This window comes from Elephas maximus, chromosome 27 (genome assembly GCF_024166365.1).
Source record: "Elephas maximus indicus isolate mEleMax1 chromosome 27, mEleMax1 primary haplotype, whole genome shotgun sequence".
In the NCBI taxonomy this organism is placed as follows: domain Eukaryota; kingdom Metazoa; phylum Chordata; class Mammalia; order Proboscidea; family Elephantidae; genus Elephas; species Elephas maximus.
Genome location: NC_064845.1, coordinates 9,648,588 through 9,669,510, shown reverse-complemented (window position 1 = coordinate 9,669,510; position 20,923 = coordinate 9,648,588). Strand labels below are relative to the sequence as shown.

The 20,923-nt window shown below is 38.5% G+C and overlaps 1 protein-coding gene across 9 annotated transcripts in view; it reads left to right on the top strand.

Moving 5' to 3' along the window:
* RBMS3 (RNA binding motif single stranded interacting protein 3) overlaps positions 1–20,923 on the top strand; it is an 817,329-nt gene that overhangs the window by 741,985 nt on the left and 54,421 nt on the right. For 7 of the 9 annotated variants that reach the window (XM_049870948.1, XM_049870956.1, XM_049870954.1 and 4 more), the window contains one exon: positions 2,996–3,043. The exons of the other annotated variants lie outside the window; for them this stretch is intronic. In XM_049870948.1, coding sequence (XP_049726905.1) covers positions 2,996–3,043 — 48 coding nt within the window. The remainder of the gene's footprint in view (positions 1–2,995; positions 3,044–20,923) is intronic. 9 annotated transcript variants of the gene reach the window in all.

Below are 20,923 nucleotides of genomic sequence, written 5' to 3'. Positions count from 1 at the left end.
GGACAGAGTCTGCAAGCCTTAAAAAAAAATGACTTTTATGAAAGCAGTATCCTTGTTTTATTTCAGGGCTCAGCTGACCTTGAAGAATTTTCTGGCTATTTTGCTTTTGTTTGTTTTTTTTTGTTACCAGGATTCCCTCGATGGCTCCAAAGCCCTGTTATCCATAATTTCTTATCACTTTACTATAAGCTCCAGCAGAAGCCACTGGGGGTTTGTCTGTGTCATGGGAACCTCCAAATTGCATGCCAGCCTTGTTTTACAAGCTTCTTATCACCTTTTCCTTTGTTCAGTTGGTGGTTATTAGTGGCTTACAATGTCACCAGAATCTGTTGAAAGACATAAAAAAGTTTTTATTCTGCAGGATTCTTATCTACACTTCTGTTTGGGTTCTCCAAGCCACTGGTGATTTGTGGTGTCATTGGATTCCCATGACGTAACCGCAGCCACTTTCAAAGATAATCTTGCCGTTGTGCTCCATGTGTTCACCATATGGACAGCATTTTTCAATCATGCCATTCCTCCCTTACACGCTAAAATTCTGATGGTATCAGGTGAAAATCCTGAACTATTCATGTTGCTTAGAAATTGGCTTTCTCTTTCAATAATTTTGTATGAATAGAAGTCTTAAGACTGAAAGTGATTAAAAAAGCAATACAGCAGGTTAAATAGACTTATGATTCAGGAAATAGTATCATAAATGGTAATGAGTACATCTCCTTGAATGGTTTTTCAGGGAAAAAAATTATCAATTAAAAAAAATCAAATACAAGAAATAATATATGATAAAAATGGAATCATTTAAAAATATGTTTAGTCTATTGTAAGATATAAAATATCTTGTTGGGTATTGTAGGATGAATAAAAAAGAAACTTTGAAAGTAGTCTTGCAATATAAACAATAAGTAGGCTTTAAGTGGTACTCTTGTATTATGAAAGTTCATTTTCAGGTATTAAGCTATTGCTGTTTAAAAAATGAACTTTGAGTACAAATAAATTAACTAAATATAAACCCCCAATAGACAAAATGCCAAACAGCATGAACATATGGTTGAGAAAAGAATATAATGCCAAAGAACAACCAGAAAAAAAAAAAAGAAAGCAATCGAAAAACAGTAATTTAGTCAAATACATATATCTCCCAACAAATAAGAAAAAATCATCAAAGGAATACACATTGCTGACAAAGGTATGGAAAACCTAGCATTCTCATAGACTGATCAGGTGATGATAGGAGCCCAAATTTGTTCAAGTGTCAGCTGGAGAGTAAGGTAGTCATTCAAGGCTGTTGGTTAATATTGAATGACCAAGCAGTTGTGGTTAGAGAAACTAGTCTATGGAAATATTCGAAATAACAGGAAAAATTTTATACCTCAGAAATGCCCCACACATTGTTCTTTGTTATCTCTAATAAATATGATTAAATAAATCGTAGTCCGTCCATAAACCAGAATATAATGCAGCGTTAAGTTATATTGTAAGAGTTTAAAGTAATTAGAAAGTGGATTATTTTTAATGTTGAATCAAAAAAAAGCATGATATAAATTTGCCTCTGTGGAGTAGAATATCAATCGTGAAAAAATGTTCATGAAATAAGGCCACAGAGAAGTACAGATGTTGTTATTTCTAGGTGAGGGACTAGGGGCAATTTGTATTTTAATCCTACTTTTCGACATTCTCCAATTCCTCAATAACGAGGCATGATTTAATTTTATAACTTTAAAAATGTTATAAATATATTCTTGGAAAATCACTAATGGCATGATCCCAAAATTAACTCTTTTATAGAATTAACTTTTGAGGGAGGTGGTTTGGAGCGGTAAGCTGTGATTGCAGTTTTTTAAAAGGTCCTACGAATTACTACCACTTGAGTAAACCTTTTGGAGACTCTTTAAAACGTGTTTTACTTATGCTAGATTCTGGGATTACAACCAACTCTTGAGTTCATGTATGTGTGGCGAGAAACAAAATCACGTATGACTATCTCGTGTATTCGCTTTTTAATCTTTTGATCGATGTTCGCTTTTGCTGATCAAAGGGCTTCACAGTGTTCAAGTCCTAATCTATCTTCTCACATGCCACTTACTCATGAAAGGCTGATTAACAGTGCCCTTTGTGACAAGGAGATGGCATTGAGAAATTTGCGATAGCCTGAAAGTTATCAAATGGGCGGAAAAGTAAAGTTTGAGGTTTCAGGTTTTAAAGTGGAATAAAGATCATGTGAATGCAATGAGAGTTGCAGAATTGCATCTATCTGACCATTTATTGGCAGTTTATTTGAAGATGAACAATGCCTGGTTCCTCTCCCACAACTTACCCCTCCAAGGGAGAATTTATGATGCTTTGGGAAAAGGCAATGGTTATCTCTCAAACAGATCCTATTCTATCACCTACGCTTCCTCAATTCCAACAAGTACAGTTCCTTGGCCTTGATTCAAGAACACCCTTCTCTCTGCCTCACCTGTACCCGCTGGGATCAGAGCTGGGCCCAGTGAATAATAACGAAACTTGAGCTTCAAAATGTGTCAGCCTCTATAGATTATGAAAATTTACTAATTTTTCATTTTTCTCTTTTAAAATGTAGTTCCTTCCTTTTTTCTCCAGGACTCTGTTTCAGACTGTGCTCTGGGCTCCCACCAGATGGGCTGCCCTGTAGAAGTCTTTTGTCAGCCAGAGAGGGTGAAAAATATCACATTGATTCCCCAAGGGAGGAACCAAAATTGTGACAGACTGAGGAAGATGACCATGTTCTGGGACAGACTGTACTGTCCTAGCAGGTCAGCATGGTCCTAACGATATGTGCAGTTGTGGTGATAATGGGGACCGTGATGACATCAGCTGTAAACGGGGGGCCATAGAGCCTTGCCTGTTTCAAGCCAGAGGGGTTAGGCCGCCATATGACATACAGTTGGCCCTTCCCATTTTTAGAGAGCTAAGATTCTATTTTATTTTCTTTTGTCCTTCATTGCATTCTTTCTCATGCTCTTTTCATTCAAAGATTCAGTCCCAAGACAGGATTATGATACTGCACCAGCTGTTGTGTCAGGTAGGAAAATTCTAATTCCTTTAAGACATGATTGGAGGGGAGAGATGGAGGTTGCCTGCTTTCCTCCAAAACTCTTCAAAGCAGTGATTCTCAACAGGGTTGGGTGCACGAAATTTGACATTCTGTTTGGATGATGGGGTGGGACAGGGGAGGGAATATATGGTACAAAAAAGCATATTTAATATGGCAACCCAGTTTTCTGTCTGGAAAATAAATACGCTGCCCTAGAAATAAAAAATAAAAACTAACGTTTTGTCAAGGCTAGGCAAAAGATAAGAGTCTCTCCTGTGTCTCAGTGATTCTCAGCGTTAGGAGGGGTCATCGGAATTTCTGGGAAGTGGGAGAAAGGATTTTATGGTTATCAAAAGGAGGCACAGATTAATAAACATGGTTTGAGAAGCACTGCTTTAGCGCCCAGAGAATCAGAGAATTTTCTGAAATCAGAGAATCATCCCATTTTGCTTGCTCAGCATTCGGCATAGTATCTGACACATAGTAGGTGCTCAATAGAATTGTTTGTTGAATGAATCAAAACTTCAAATTTGTTTCAAAAATGGTATTTTTTGGATCTGAAAAGATAAGCTGCCAGTGTTTGACTTGACAACAAAGTGAAAAGGTTGATTTGAGAATCCTTTAGTGTCTTGAGGATTTTAATTAGCAATATTTAAGTTCTTTTATGAAATCCAGTGGTGCCATTTGTAATAAGGTATGTGTATATGAAAAGGTGTGTCTTTATTTTGAATGGCACAAATCGTCTTGTGCATTCCCAGTAATTCTGACCTTTGGTTTTATGCAAAGAGTAAAAGGGGCAAAATTCCTTGTTTTTTGTTGCTTTTCTTTAATTAAACAAAATACTGTAGTGCAAAGAACTTTGAATTCGTTGATTCTTTAATGTGCCAGATGGCAAGGACATAGTGTTCAAACCAAGAAGGGCATCAGAGAAACAGAGTAAACAATCAAAGCCAGAAATAGATGAAAGAGCCCATGAGGCAGTTGAGTCTGGCAACTGGACTGTGGTTTTCAAGTAGAGAACATCTTGTTCTTGGTTACCCTGTTTGCTTGACCCAACATCCAAAGGATAATCCTTTTCTCATGTCTTGTGGATTTGTTTAGTTATGCTTAAGACTCAACACTCATCTTAGAACTTCAGTTAAGAAGGCACCAATCGAGGGACAAAAAGTTAGCTTTCTGCTGTGACGTACAGGAAGTCCCCGTCTTACAAACGAGATGTCTCTGTGTCTTTAAAAGTCGAATTCGTAGGTAAGTTGGAACAGGTGCATACAGTTCTCATTCAGCCTTACTTTATTGCAAGAAAGGTGCTCGGCTGCTAACTGAAAGGTCAGAAGTTCTAACCCACCAGCCGCTCTGTGGAAGAAAGATGTGACAGTCTGCTTCCATAAAGATCTACATCTTTGGAAACCCCATGGGGCAGTTCTGCTCTGTTCTATAGGGTTGCTATGAGTTGGAATCCACGCGGCAGCAATAGGTTTGGTTTGGTTAGTGCAAGAAAAGGCTCGAAGTCCTCACAATGATTTAAAAGCTGCGTGTGCAGCAAACGAAGGTGATTTTGATGAATTTTTTGTGGGTAGGAGTTGGTTCAATCAGTTCAAAGTGAGGGCAAATTTACGGAACACTAAAGGGCAAGAATGAGTTGTCTGTAAGTCGGATGTTCATAACCTGGGGCCTGCCTGCAACTTTGGTCTTGGATATGTGTATAAATTGCCATTAATTAAAAGATCACTTCTATTTTTCCTAAGTGTATCACCTGTCATATCTTAATGGGCTTGTTTTATTTAGACTCTGAGACCCCTGAGAAGTAACTTTGTGTAACGTATGTAGCGCCTACTTTATATAGCATGACCTCTATTCTTGATAATTCACCAATATTAACAGTAATGAGAGACACAAACAAAATCAGAACTTTCCTTAAACTAGGTTTCCTGGTCTCACTTTCGAGAACATGATGGAAAAACAATCCAAGCATCAAAAGCACTTAGTAGATAATCAACCACGCATCAGACTCTGTGCACGTCAGTTGGGGCACAACATCTGACTGCAAATCTAGGTTCAGGGGTTTCTACCTGATTCCATAGGTAGAAGCCACTGAAGGTTCTTGATCAAACAAACAACTTGGTCAGAGTAGATACTTCAGAAACTTACTCTGACAGCTTCATATGTACTTGAGGAAGGAGAAACAGAAATCATGGAGAAGAATTAGAAAGCTGAGATATGATAAAATTAGAATAAAAAAATATGCTAGAGTTTCAGCAGTGGGATACAAACGAGGGGATCAATATAGAGATGAATTGAAAAATAATTGTGTGGGGGATTTTACAGGGCTTTTTCCCCTTATAATTTTTGATTGGTGGTTTGACATCTTATAAATGTGCGCAGGCTTTTTTGGTCTACCTCTAAATCAAAGTAGACTTGCCTTCTGAAAATGTTAACCAACATTTAACAAATTACCTGGTGGAAACAGCTTACATGGCTTTTGAAAATGATATATCTTTTGTCCAACCCCTGACCACACAAGAAAGTGAAAAGGCAAGGGTGTTGTACCATCTCCCTTCCGTATTTCCCAATATGCCACCATTAGACAATTCAAATAATAGTGAATTCTTTGCCAGTGTAGTGGTCAATTAAACTGACAATTTGTTGGAGTTCAAGGTATCTGCTTGTTAAACTATAGAGCCACAACTGAACCCAATTTCCTTCTATCAATATGTAAAACATTTTTTGAACACCTTCTGAGTGCTAAACATTGTACTCAACTGTTGGGGATACAGAAATGCTGGTGGTGTAGTGGTTAAGTGCTATGGCTGCTATCCAAAAGGTTAACAGTTCAAATCCACCAGTCACTCCTTGGAAACCCTATGGGGCAGTTCTACTCTGTCCTATAGGATCGCTAGGAGTCGGAAACGACTCACAGGCACCTAACAACACAACAATAGGAAGTTAAGTAATTTCCCCCAGGCTTCACAACTAGTAAGGGACACAAGTAGATTCTGAACTCAAGAATCTGACTGAAAAGTTTATAAACTTAAATGTATTTGTTTGCATTACAGCACATACGACAGTGTTTAATAACTTGTTTACACCTGACTTCCTAACTAGACTCTAAGTTCTCAGAGAGAAGATGCATCCCTAGCACCGAGCCTAATAATTGCCACATAGTATGCTCCCAATAAATATTTCTGAATAAATAAAAGAACATGGTGACATGCGACTCAAAGAAAGGGTCCTTGCCTAAAATCACGTCTACCCTGACCCAGCCTTAGTGTCTGCCATAGTGATCATTTATTTGCCCCAACGATTCTAAATGACTTGGTGTCATCTCATCACCCCATATTGTTCCCTGCCACCAAGCGTGTCCACATCCTGTCCCATCCACCTAATGCAACTTTCCCACTCCTCTCTAACTGGTGAACTCTTATTCATCCTTACAAATCTAGCTCAGAATTCATTTTATTCCTGAGGACTTCTAATCTTTCTGGATTGTTTCCATACTTTATACCTTTAACGTCACAAATAACAGCAGCAGCAACAACAACATTAAATTAGAACACATTTTAAAAAAAAAAAAAAACTGAACTGTCAACCTTTTGGTTAGTAGCTAAGCTCTTAACCACTACACCATTGGTTTACTCATTGGCGATAATAGTAATAATTATCTCCTAAGGTTGTTATGAGCATTAAATGAATTAAAATATATAACCTTCTTAGTACAGATTTTTGGCATAAAATAATTGCTCAAATATTATCAGCCACCACTACACTAATCATTATTGCTCCTAGGGACTACAATGATGTAGAGAGAAAAACAACTAGCATTGTAAAAAAGCATTGTAGGGCAGGTCAAAAAAAGTTCCAGTAGAAGACATGTCTAAACAGAGACATAAGGACAAACAGGAATTAACCCGTGAGCATTGAGTCAATTTTGACTCATAGTGACCCTATAGGACAGAGCAGTACTGTCCCATAAGGTTTCCCAGGCTGTGTCTTTATGGAAGCAGACTGTCACATCTTTTCTCCTGTGGAGCAGCTGGTAAGTTTGAACCACTGACCTTTGGGAATTAACCAAGTACAAAACAAATTGGAGATGAAAGTTTCAGACCAAGGAGGCAACATGTACAAGGCTCATGGTCAGTATGGAATGGCAAAATCAGGGAACTGCAGATGGCTAAATAGGCTAGGGATACCACTAAAGAGATAGGGAGTAGAGCAACAAGTCTGGAGAAATAAGCTGGAGTAATATCACTAGGTATGGTAACTTGAACTCTATCCTGATGGCAACAGAAATACATCAAAGGATTTTCAGTTGAAGAGCAACATGACCACTCTGGCTATAGGGTGTAAATGCATTGAAGAGAAGCAAAACTAGGAAAAGAGAAATAGAACTCAATAATTGAGTCAAGAAATCATGATGGTAGCTCAATCAGATATACAAGACCAAATGGGCAGCTCCTGTTCAAAAGCAGAATGAGAAGGCAGGAAGGGACAGGAACTGGTCAAATGGACACGGGAAACCCAAAGTGGAAAGGGAGAGGGTGCTGTCACATTGTGAAGACTGCAACTAATGTCGCAAAACAGTATGTGTATAAATTTTTGACTGAGAAACTAATTTGACCTGTAAACTTTCACCTTAAGAAAATTAAAACAAACAAACAAAAATCATGATGGAATGTACTTAGGTTGTGGAAATGAGAATGGAGAGAAGTCGGCAGATTTGTGACGTATTAAGGAGATAGAACACACAGGACTTGTTCTCTGAATTAATGTCAGGATAAAAGGAGAGAGAAGACTCAAAGCAAGTTCTCTGGTTCATGGCAAAGCAATGGCCCGAGGTGCCATTTGCTGGGGACTGAACCATTGGAAGTAGGATCAGGTTTGGCAGGAAGGAGGCCAAAATCAGTGTTGTACATACTGAGTTTGAGATGTCTATAAGACATCCGAGAAACCCTGGTGGCACAGTAGTTAAGCACTCAACTGCTAACCAAAAAGTCAGTGGTTTGAAACCATTAGCAGCTCTGTGGGAGAAAGATGTGGAAGTCTGCTTCCATAAAGATTTACAGCCGTGGAAACCCTATGGGGCAGTTCTGTTCTGTCCTGTAGCGTCACTATGAGTCTGAATCGACTCAACAGCAACAGTTTTTTGTTTGCTTGTCTTGTTTTTTGTTTTTAATGAGCCATCCAAGTGGAGCTGTTCAGTAGATGTTTGGATGTGTGTGTGTGGAGCTCCGAAGACAGCTCTTAGCAAGAAATGGATTTTGGAGTTGTTAGCATGAAATTAAATCATGTCACCCAGAGAATGTGCTTAAAATGAAGTAGGCAGAACCTTGAAAATAAAGAATGGGAAGAGAAGACTAAAATATAGATTGAAAAGAGCAACTAAATACATAGAAGGGAAACCAAGAGTCTGAGGTTTCAAAGAAACCAAAAGGAAGAGAACATTTCTAAGGAGAAGCCTGTGCGGTAAGATGCGCCCTGGAAAGAATCCATTCTCTTTTGTTACACTGGGTTTAGTTAGCGAATTTGATGGGACAGTTTTAGGGAGAAGAACAAACACAGTGAATGTCACATCTTGTAAGGAAGTGAAAATACCAAGTGTAGGAAATGCAACAATTTGGCTTTGAAAGGGAGCAGGGAAGATAACAGGAAATAAATTGAGAATGGAACTGATTCATCGATTGATTTTTTAAAGATTAGAAACAGTTAATCATGATGGATAGAAGCCAGGAGAGAGTTCTAAAGGTTGAAGATGTCACTTCTAAAGGGAAAGACTGATAGAGCAAGGTCCTCGAGGAAGCCAGACATCTCCTCCAGGAGAGTGGGGGGACAGGAAGAAGAAGGGAAGACATGTGCACGTAAGTTTGTAAATGTACTGGTAGTAAGTCAAAAGATTTCCTACGTGAAAAATACCATTTCTTTTTATGTGAAGTATTAAGTGGCATCTTCTGAGAATAAGTGGGCAATGCTACGGTAAGAAATTTAAAGAGAATGAAGAACTGAAAATTTGTGAAGTGAGAAAGCCGACTAGCAAAATATAGGTTTGAGGGGCGTTACAGGGGTCCATTTGAAGCCTTAGATGACGGATCTTTGTGACACTGGTCAGTGAAGATGTTTGATTTTGCACAGTGGTGCTCAGAAGCTGAGACGGCAGACAGGTGGATTAACCCAGCATTAAGGTTTTACTGAGTGGGGTGAAAAGAAGGACAATGTGCAGGACCAGATTACCCAATGAGCAAGCTGTGGACAGGCTGACTTGTGCATACTTACTAATCTGTAGTGAACAATTTCACCTGTTTTCAAGGTTGTGGTGAAACCCATGTGAAATTGTTCACTACAGATTAGTAAATAAACACAAGTAAGTTTAAGCCCGTGCATAGCTTGCTTAACGTAAACCGATGTGTACCGTGCTTACTGGTTAATACGCCCTTGGCAATGTCCACTGATGAAGTTGGGAAGAGAAGGACTTAGTGATAGACTGTAGTTTCCAGCAATAGGAAAAGAAAAGGCAGCAATGGGGAGTGGGAGCTAGGAAGAATGCAGAGAATAGAATCTAGCGGCTTCAATGAGATGTGCGAATACAGTGGTCAGAAGTGGAATACTTGGATTTAAGGTCTTGGAAAAGTCCAGATCATGGGAGCAAGTGGCCAAAGTGAACTTGGCAAGAAGGTAACAGAGGTTAAGGAAATCACGCAATATAAACATAAGAAACTACTATTTAGGGAGGGGTATTTTGAGTCAGAATCCACTCCACAGCATGAGTTTTTTGGCTTATGTTTGCATGTTTGGGTTTGGTTTGGTTTTTGCCATTGATAAGATACGGACTGATTATCAGGGAAAATATCCCAAAGTAGAGGGATGACTGATAGCTCTTATTTCTGGAATATATTGCAAAGGCAATGAAGACTTTCCCTCCGAGAATTTTTAGGAATGAAGTTCTTTGCAGAATACATGGGTTGATTAAGGACAGGAAATTGTCCTAGATCTCTGTTCCCAGGGCACGGTTTATGTGTTGCCAAGGATACTTAAAATGATTTTAGGGATGAAGCAACCCAAACTTTATTTTTACTACAGCAGTTGTATGGTTATTTTAATGTGTTCAATAAGTTTATCAAATGCATGATGTAAGGAATATTTTTGTTTAGGAAGAATCTACTGGAAATAGTTAAGATGAAAGAGTGAATATATTTAAAAAAAATAATCATTCATTGCCAATTTGATTATACAGGCTTAGGCAAAAATACAGAGTTGCTACAAACGGGTTCTGGAATTAGATCACTTGGGTTCAAATCCTTATCTTCATCCTGTAATAACTGGGCATCTTTGAGGAGATTACTTGACCTCTTTGTGCCTCAGTTTTCTCATCTCCTAAATGAGAATGACAATCATAAGTGTTTAATATGATTATTGAGTGGATTCCATGAAATAGTGCATGTGGAACAGCAGAGTACCTGGTGTCCGTGGTCAGTAAATGTTCGCCGTTTTTGTAAAAGTAATCATCATCATTCAGAAAAAGTAAAGCTAAGGCAAGAGTCATATCCAGAAGAAAGTGGCAGAAGTTAGGGGAAAAAGGGAGTGTCTGATTTATTTCACTGGAATCCTCTCTCCTGCCTACATCTCTGCTACACCTTGTTCAGCTCGTTACAAGAACAGAGAATAGAAAAGGCTGGAATCACCTTACAACTTCTCGTGCAAAATCAGGAATCTGTTTTCTTTTTAGTGTTCGTTCCTTTTCCATAGCAATTGTAACTTCTTAAAGATCCTCTTATTTTAAGAAAAATTTAATTAAAAAATACATGTGGAAATGAAGAGTAAAACACCATTTTTCAAATATGTATATGGTTGGATTTTATGAGGCACATATGAAAGCAATAGCTATTTTATAGTCAAATATTTATCTCGTTGCCTTGAGCCTAATTTCCTGGAAGAGCTTCAGCATGAAAACAAGAAGAAGACTTGCCTCGACAGATAACAGCTTAGAATCAAAAGTCATCCTCCTTTACTCAAGCTTAGACTCAGAATTTGAACCTGGTCTTGGAAAAATGAAAAACAGGGCCAAAGAAATGCATTGAAAAGAACCTACAGAACTTGGAACAGATATGCATTCTCTGCCATGTATTTTCTATGTTGTTGTTGTTGTTAGGTGTCGTTGAGTCGGTTCCGACTCTTAGCGACCCTTTGCACAACAGAACGAAACACTACCCGGTCCTGCGCCATCCTTACAATCGTTGTTATGCTTGAGCTCATTGTTGCAGCCAGTGTGTCAATCCACCTCGTTGAGGGTCTTCCTGTTTTCCACTGACCCTGTACTCTGCCAAGCATGATGTCCTTTTCCAGGGACTGATCCCTCCTGACAACATGTCCAAAGTATGTGAGACCCAGTCTCACCATCCTCGCTTCTAAGGAGCATTCTGGTTATACTCCTTCCAAGACAGTTTGTTCGTTCTTTTGGCAGTCCATGGTATATTCAATATTCTTCGGCAACACCACAATTCAAAGGCGTCGATTCTTCTTCAGTCTTCCTTATTCATTGTCCAGCTTTCACATGCATATGATGCGATTGAAAATACCATGGCTTGGGTCAGGCGCACCTTAGTCTTCAAGGTGACATCTTTGCTCTTCAATAGTATTTTCTATACACCAGGTAAAATAGGTTGAAAATAGTAAATGTCAGTATAAGGACACAACGAGATGTCACAGAAAGAGTATAAATAAATCACAACAAAGCTTACTCAGTGTAGTTGTAGATTAAGTCCTTAAGTGTTACATTTCTATCTAGGGTGTTACACTCTAAGAATGAAATCCATCACAAAGTAATTTACATTGGAGTATTAAGGCAAAATTCACTGTTTAAAGAGAATAAACTTTTGTTTCTTCCTTATTATTTTTGCTTGTCAATAATATAAGTTTGCATTGGAAAGCCTCATTAATTTGAAATGGATAATCCTCAACCAAAGATGTAGTTGAAGACTACCTTTATACTGCCTTTTCTTGGGTGAGAATGACTTGATAAACCTGTCCCATTTGGGCAGCGGGTGGGGGAATGTTTGAGCTATTTCAGAGAACAAAACCATTTTTTCAAGCTCTAAGCAACATTTGTTTTCACAGGGACCATGAGCTAATTACAAATGATTTCCATCTGGTAATTAAAAATTAGGTCCAATAATTCCTCTAATTAGCACCAATTAGCCATTAAATTGTATTTCCTGTAACTGACCTGACACAGAGTTGTATGTTCACACAAGCCTAACAGGAACGTCGGTTTCATTTCTTTGCTGGATGCTGTGATCTACTTTGGTTACAAAATTGCATTTCTTTAAATGTACTAATTAATTGATATTTTGTTTCTCTTCAAGGAGTTCTAATTAGGGAGAGTTTATTTATCATTCATTCAACTAATATTTATTGAGCTCCCTGCACAGTGCTACAAGGAACCAGGTGAAGTGGTGTAGGATAGTATATGTATTCCCTGCCCTCAAAGAGCACAGAATCTAATGGCAGAGGACAGGACAATAAAAAATGGCTCATAGCACAGAACGAGACAGATGTACACAGAGCACTCTGTAGAACACACTTTGTCCATATTGTTTTGTGAGGGGACAAATAGGCACGTGCACGTTGAGTCATTGTGTTCTTCTGGTGTGTTTGTATTGTTCACTAAATGAAGTCTTAAAGACCTTTCCTGTAAGACCCCATTTTTTATTGCTCTATTCAAGTAACAGATCCTAAATGGAGCTTAAACAAATAAACTATATCCAAACCAAACCAAGTGCCGTCGAGTCGATTCTGACTCATAGCAACCCTATAGGACAGAGTAGAACTGCCCCAGAGAGTTTACAAGGAGTGCCTGGTGGATTCGAACTGCCGACCCTTTGGTTAGTAGCCATAGCACTTAACCACTACACCACCAGGGTTTCCAATAGACTATATATGTATGTATATATATATATATATATATAAATATACATATATATGTGTGTTATATATATATAAACCCTGATGTCACAGTAGTTAGGTGCTAAGGCTGCTAACCAAAAAGGTGGCAGTTCGAATCCACCGGGTGATCCTTGGAAACTATGAGGCAGGTCTACCCTGTCCTATAGAGTCGCTATGAGTTGGAATCGAGTCCGTGGAAAAGGGTTTTTGTTTTTGTATAAACATCACTGTTACTTAGCTCAGTTGTTTTTTGAGGGCGGGGGATATTGTAGGGAGCCGAAAAATTATCTCTCCTGATCTTCTAATCCAGGGTCAGCAAGCCTTTTCCGTAAAGGTCCATATAGGAAATATTTTAGGTTTTGCAGGGTATAGGGCCTATGTAAAGGGACCCTGGTGGCGCAGTGGTTAAGCACTCATCTGCTAACCTAAATGTCAGTGGTTTGAACCCACCAGCAGCCACACAGGAGAAAGAAGTGGGAGTCTGCTTCCATAAAGATTTACAGCCTGGTTCTATTCTGCCCTTTAGAATCGACTCAAAGGGAACGCCATTATGCAGGGTCTATGTCACAGCTACTGAACTCTGTCCTTATATTTCAAAAACAGTCACAGAGAGTATGTAAACAAATAAGCATGGCTATGTTCCAAAAACATTTTATTTACAAAAAAAAAAAAAACTTTATTACAAAAGCATGTATTTCCAAAACATTATTTCAGGCAGGGAGCCGAATTTGGCCTATGGGCTATAGTTTGCCTGTTCTAATTAATTTATTTTCAGAAATATTCCAAATTAATTCTATCACTAGCATTCTTTATAATAAACAGGAGGTGCCTTTCCTTTACAATGAGCATTTTTATGCTTTTTGCTTCATCAAACATAAGAAACATAGAGATGAGAGAGACTAAGATGGAAATTGAGAGACATATTTCTTTTTTTTAATTAATTTTTATTATGCTTTAAGTGAAAGTTTACAAATCAGATCAGTTTCTCATACCAAAATTTACGTACACCTTGCTATACGCTCCTCACTGCTCTCCCCCAATGAGACAGCACAGTCCTTCCCTCCACTCTCTCTCTCCTTGTGTCCATTCAGGCAGCTTCTGGTCCCCTCTGCCCTCTCATCTTCCCTCCAGACAGGAAAGAGACGTATTTCTTATTGTGACAGTTTGCACAGCATAATTGATGGTTGTACTAAAGTATGAAAACACATTAAGTGCATTTTTATTTTTCATATTCTCATATATGTCTTCTGAGGATTATTCGTACGTATTAGCCACAGAACATCACCAACCAGGAGAAACAAATGTACGTTGGGTTTAATCTTTTCTTGTCAACATTTAGAATTTTGCACTGATAGAAATTCAGAGTAAAGGTAAGAAATTTATCGTTCCAGTGGATTTTGGAGTAAAAATATCTCTTACATCTTCTTCGCACCACCTGTGCTGGTTTTGTGGTGCCTGTTGTTAACTAGCGTCCACTGAAGTTACTCTTGTTCTCTCAGCACCGTTGTTGTACGCCATCAAGTAGATTCTGACTCTCAGTGACCCGATTTGACAGAGAAGAACTGGTATGTAGGGTTTCCTAGGATGTAATTTTTATGGGAACAGGTAGCCAGGGGAGCAGCTGGTGCGTTCAAATTGCCGACCTTTTGGTTAGCGCCACCAGTACACCTTCTATCAGTATTAGCTAGTCTATTTTTCTCTGGGTAACTGCTTCTGTGAGTATTGTATTCTGCTTTGCACTCTGGTGGCGAAAGTTTTTCTGGCCTTGTCTAAAGACTAAACAATGCGTAGGGCAGGCCTGGGATGGCTGGAGATGCGATTGCCCTTCTGAGGCATGAGTGGAATCTCTGGGTGGGGCGAATGTGCTCAGCTGCTAACCGAAAGGTTGGCAGTTTGAATCTACCCAGAAGTGTCTTAGAAGAAAGCCCTCGTGCTCTACTGCGGAAAAATCAGCCACTGAAAACCCTATGAAGCACAGTTCTACTCTGACACACACGGGGTCGCTGTAAGTTGGAGTCATCTCAGTGGTCATTGGTTTCTGAGGCAAGGTCAAAGCCGGATGCCATGTGACTGTGCGGCACGCATATCAAACGGCAAGTTAGCATCCCCGAAAGAGTGAGGCAGTCTCTTTGTAGAAGCATCCTTCAGTTAGTGGCAGCAACAGGCTTTGAGGCCACCACAGCAGCAACGCAGTGTCCCTTAGTACCTCGATCATCTACAAAAAGGCGGAGCCTGTATAACAGGCAACAGAGGAAGAGAGCACTTTCAAGACAATAGATTTTGAACTAATTCCTTACACCCAAGTCAGTACATCGGGTACTGAAAGCACGTGGCTCCTTTTTTATCAAAGGTACTTGAGGTTCCCGTCAGAGAAACTACCAAAAATTGACTGATTCACCATTTGCCAAGGCAAACTTGAGACATCCAAGACTGGAAAGATGGTGCCTGATAGACATGCAACGTTTCTCTAGACTCTACGTTATATTCGTTTATCAGAAAGCACAGTACCTGAACCATCTGATGGCACGTCCCTATAGAAATGCTTTCTCTAAGGTGTAATATATTTTAACCGCTTTCTCTCTTAGAGGGGTGATATATGACACTTAAATTTAAACAATGGTTACTCACTTTTTGAAACACCACAGTTGAAGTAACTGTCCATTATTTTACCCAATGCCCTTTATAAAAAGAGGCAAATGATAAATTGCTTCTTGAGTTCAGTGCCTCGGCAAGTAGCTCTCTCCAGATGAACAGATACACTTCTTCTTAACTGACAATGTGAAATACATAATTTAATCTAGTTCCCTCTTGGCCTTGGTTATCAGGATAGTTGGAGTTAGATGCAGTACATTCTAAAGATTCCTGGTAACATGTTTTTGTTGTTGTTGTTGTTGCTCTTAACTATTTCTTGATAATGGTAATTTTTTTTAATTTTATTATTATTGCTGGTGTCTTTAATTGTGTTTTTTAATACAGCGCTGAATTTTGTAAACCCTCTGCAAATTCAGCTTGGGAGTACAAAGACTCTTATTCCTGTAGTAACAAGTAAATGAAGAAATGGATCCAGGGAAGTTTGAGTGCCATAAAATCTCAGTAGAGAGAGAAAATGAGGGCTGATCGTGATTGTGTGTTGACCTTATCTGAAAAGTCACCAGCAGGCACTGTTTCCACTCATTCACACTCATAAAGCTCAGAATAGGAAAAAGGGTAGTGTAAGGAATAGAAATGGCTTTCAGAGTCAAGAGGGCATATGTGACTCCTGGTATCATTAAAAAAAAAAATTATCATTATTTAGTAATTATTTGATAACAAAAGTTACTTAAATTTTCTGAAGCTTATTTTCCCTGTCCTTAAGTACAGATAATAGTGTAATAGCAATTCTTTATGCATACCCAATAAGATGAGGATGATTGAGATAACATAGCTATAATACCTAATAGAGTGCCTGACTCAAATATTAAATAATTGAGGCTTCCTTTTCTTCTTTCTTTCCTACATTCAGGGAAGTGTTTTAAGACTTTTATAAGCAACACTACCCTCACGTTTGCCATTACAGATTGGCAGAATCAAATTAGTGTTTAAAAACAGTTTCCAGGCCTGATATCCAAAAATAGGACAAATGTTAAGGGTATTCATTACATTTCTTCCCTAGTGGCTGAATTATTACAATAATATCAGCTGAACTAATATATAGTAAATACATTATAAAGATTTTATAAAAAGCTTTTATAGCAACATAAAAATAGTATTTATAGTAAAACTCACAGCCATCGAGTCAATTCTGACTCACAGCGACCCCACAGGGTTCCCAAGACTGAAAATTCTATGGAAGTAGATTGCCGTACCTTTCTCCCTTGGAGCCACTGGTGATTTCGAACCACTGACCTTTTGGTTAGTAGTCAGTCGCTTTAACCACAGTGACACCAGGGCTGTACAGTAAAAAAAAGGTGACAAAATTGAAGAATGATTGTAATTTTGAATCCTACAGTGGGCACATGAAAATAAGCTAGAAGGGAAGGCACAGAGTGATCATATGTGGTTTAAATTTCTGGTTTTGAAACCCTTTGAAATGTTGCTTTGCCACTTACAAATTTACTAAGGTTTTAGTATCGCAGACTTAGAATATGTACCAGGAAATAGGACTTTATTCAGCTGAAGATGGAAACAAAGGTGATGATGACGATCATGGTGGTGGTGACTTTGGTGGTAGACGTGACCTCTAAAATTTCCCTTAAGGCCAGTCATCGCATCTTAACACTGTGGCATTCAAAGTGGAATTTGAGGAAATATATCTTCCTAGATAAGTATCACAGAATCTGGAGTCATTCTCTAAGTCTAAAGCCATTGCCAAATTTTACGTCAATATACCATCCATCCACTAGAAAGTCAGTATCTCTGCAACCAACTGACTGCTGCTTTTAATGGTTTTTGTATTGAAATCACGTTTCAAATGATATATCCTTGCACGCAGTACTGAGAGCAGCCTACACTCTTCCCAATGTATTTAATAGGAGGCTTCCAGTCCCTTGTGGTTTGTGGAATTGATATAACACATTTGAAATTGGTCACATGTATAATATACTTTCATTACATATTGAAATTAAATCTAACTTTCAGAAGATATACGTATATATATAAAGCTATTACCGTATATGTAACTTTTCATTTTCCTGATTAAAATAAATTTTTTTCCTAATGGAGGTATTTTTTCCCCAAGCTATAGATCACAAATATTTATACCTACCAAAACCAAGGCAATGTGATTTCAAAGTTGGTTTGCCACCCAAAATATTGCTTGTTTTTCTTCTTTTCTATCACTAAGTTTTGCTCATTTTGGTAACGTGGAATATCTCACAAGCAGCGCGTTGATTCTTATTAGGTCAGTCCTCCTTTTACACTCGAATGAGTCACCCACTTTAGTGCATTTACAGTGATTTAGCTTGGATAGAATATTGATTGAAATACCATTAGCTAACTGGACCCGATACTGCATATCAAAACTCTTGTCACTTCACATCATTTTCCTAAAAATGGAAGGCAAAAAGCTGAAAAGAGTTTAAACCAATTGTGTCCTCTGATTTACAAGGGCTCAAAATATTTCAGTGGACAGCACAGTCATGTTGGTTTCAGAGTGACGAGTTGCAGGCTCCTATTGAGCATCAATGTAATTAGTTAATGTGCTTGCTCTGAGTTCAGCAATCTGCCCAATGGATTCAAATCTTGTGAAACACAGGACTCCAGTTTCAGGAAATGTGAATTTTGTTCATACCTGAGCAGTTACTATAGCAAATCAAATATGCAAGGGTGGTTAAAATCATTGAGATTCTGAAATACTTTCTCTGGAAGAATAGTATCTACCAACCCAAAAAGACCAGGGACCAACTATAGTCAAACAAAGTATCTTAGTTATCTAGCACTGCTGTAACAGAAATACCACAAGCAAATGGCTTTAACAAACAGAAATTTATTCTCTCACAGTCTACGAGGCTAGAAGTCTGAATTCAGGGTGCCAGTTCCAGGAGGAGGCTTCCTCTCTGTTGGCTTTGGGGGAAGGTCCTTGTCATCAATCTTTCCCTACTCCAGGAGCTTCTCAGTGCAGGAGCCCTGGGTCCAAAAGATGTACTCTGCTCCTGGCTCTTCTTGCTTGGTGTTAATGAGGTCCCTCTCCTCTCTGCAGGCTTCTCTCTTTTATCTCAGAAGAAATTGACTCAAGATATAACCTAATCCTGTAGATTGTGTCCTGCCTCATTAACATAACTGTCTCTAATCCTGTCTCATTGATACCATAGAGCTTAGAATTTACAACGCATAGGATAACTGAATTAGATCATAAAGTGAAGGAGAGCCACACAATACTGGGAATCATGGCCTAGCCAAGCTGACACATATTTTGGGAGGACACAATTCAACCCATGACACAAAGTTAGATTTACCAGCTCCCTAAAACAAAGGAGAATGTATACTAGATGAACAATGGGGAATCATAGAAGATGATGTTTGGAGGGGCTTATTATGGATTTGGGCTGGTGCAGTGTGACTGTGGGAAGTGCTGAAGGGAATTAAAGTTTGTTCTATATTGGGTCCTGCCAGAAAATGTAGGGCAATTCAATGATTGGGTGTCTTAGTAAGTGTTATCCAGTAAATGAGAGGAACAAAGTGGGGATAGAGTTATCATTGGTCAAGAAATAGTAGTTACTCACACGAGACAGAAAAGGGAGATGTTTAATTGTTTTTAGTTTTGGAGAATGTCCTTGTCTTTGTCTTTTTTCTACCACAGTCATGGAGTGGCTTAGTCTGACAATTGTTGATAATCTTTGAAAACTGTTTATGTTTAATTGTAAATTTTATGATCTCACAAATAGCTGCCAGTTAATGGTCATTTGAAAAATTTCCATAATGATTTACTTATCTCAAGAGCAATTATAATGTTCTCTGACAAAAATATAGTAGGACATTGAATGACCTTGAGAAAGTGTCAGTGCAAACATGAAATAAGCCAAAATGGCATTTCATTCATCACATGTATTGAGTGTATGCAGAAGGTGCTGGAAATGTAAGGATAAATTTGCACACAAAGGAATACATAGACACTAGCTCTAGAGGCTGAGATGAGTGCTTTATGTAGATTGTTTGTTACTCACATTTGATAGTCACAATTCTCCTGTAAGGAAGGTTCTGTGTCCTCTAAACAAATTGATTCTTTATGAACTGAGTTGGTCCTATTGATGCTCCTTTTATTCATCTTACTGATTCCCCAGAGCAGACGTTGTAAATGTTTTCTTCTTCTCCCATTGCAAACACCAGACTGCCGTTTGTTCAGGAAACGGCTGCCTCCTCCGTTATAACAAGATGGGTAACACATTTGATGCGATCTTCCTCAAATGTTCCCTCTTCACTGCAAATGCCCATTTCTTCCTTCTCCATCTCTTCCTATCCTCCTGTTTTTTTTAAGTCGTGACCTTCTTTTTCGTCAATGTTAACTCTTCCTTCTGTGTTCTTGATTGCATCGATCTTGCCTTTGTAAGGGTCTTACACCACTAATTACCCTTTATCCCACATGTACCTTGCTCGATATATACTTACCCACTGGTAGCTTTTCTTCTGCCCAATGAAATGTTTAGTTAGATCTTTTTTATCTTGTTTCTGAGGATGCTGGGCTTAGAGTACTTTGTTTTCTCCATTCTCTTCTTCAGTAAAATCTTCTACTTCCTCAGCTTTCACTCTCATATGTATGACTTTCAAATCTATATTGCCAACCCTGTCCTCTTTGATTTTTAAGTGAGAAAAATGAGGTAAAGGGAAGAAGAGTAAGATAAAGTTAGCCTCCACGCATTGTTGTTGAGTCGATTCTGAGTTATTGTGACCTTACAGGACAGAGTAGAACTGCCTTATAGGGTTTCCAAGTCTGTAATCTTTACAGAAGCAGACCGCCGTATCTTTCTCCCATGGAGTGACTAGTGAGTTCAAACTGCTAACCTTTTGGTTAGCAGCCAAGTGCGTAACCACTGTGCCACTAGGGCTCCTTGAAGTTGGTGGGAGGCTAATAAAATAAATGTCATTAAAACTTATCAGAATTAGGCAGCAATGAATTAATTCACTGTGTTCATTAGGTAAGAAAATGAGCTATCATCAGTGATCATCTAACTACTTCTTAGGTGTCCCTCATCTACTCCCACTACTCTTGGGTGACTCATTAGAAGTTTAAACTTAATATTCATAATTTCAGTCAGCCTCATAATCTTTTTTCCCAATCCAGTTTCTTTTGTAGAATTCACTAGGACTCAAGCAAGCCTATATAAATAAAATTTCTCTGAGCCAAGGTTTTGAAAGTTATGTGTAGCTATGAGTTTGGTACTGTTATTGTCCTTGACAGTGGCTTGGAGTATATCTGTTATTTTTGTGTTATAACCATATGTTAATATTCAGCTAAAATTTGAG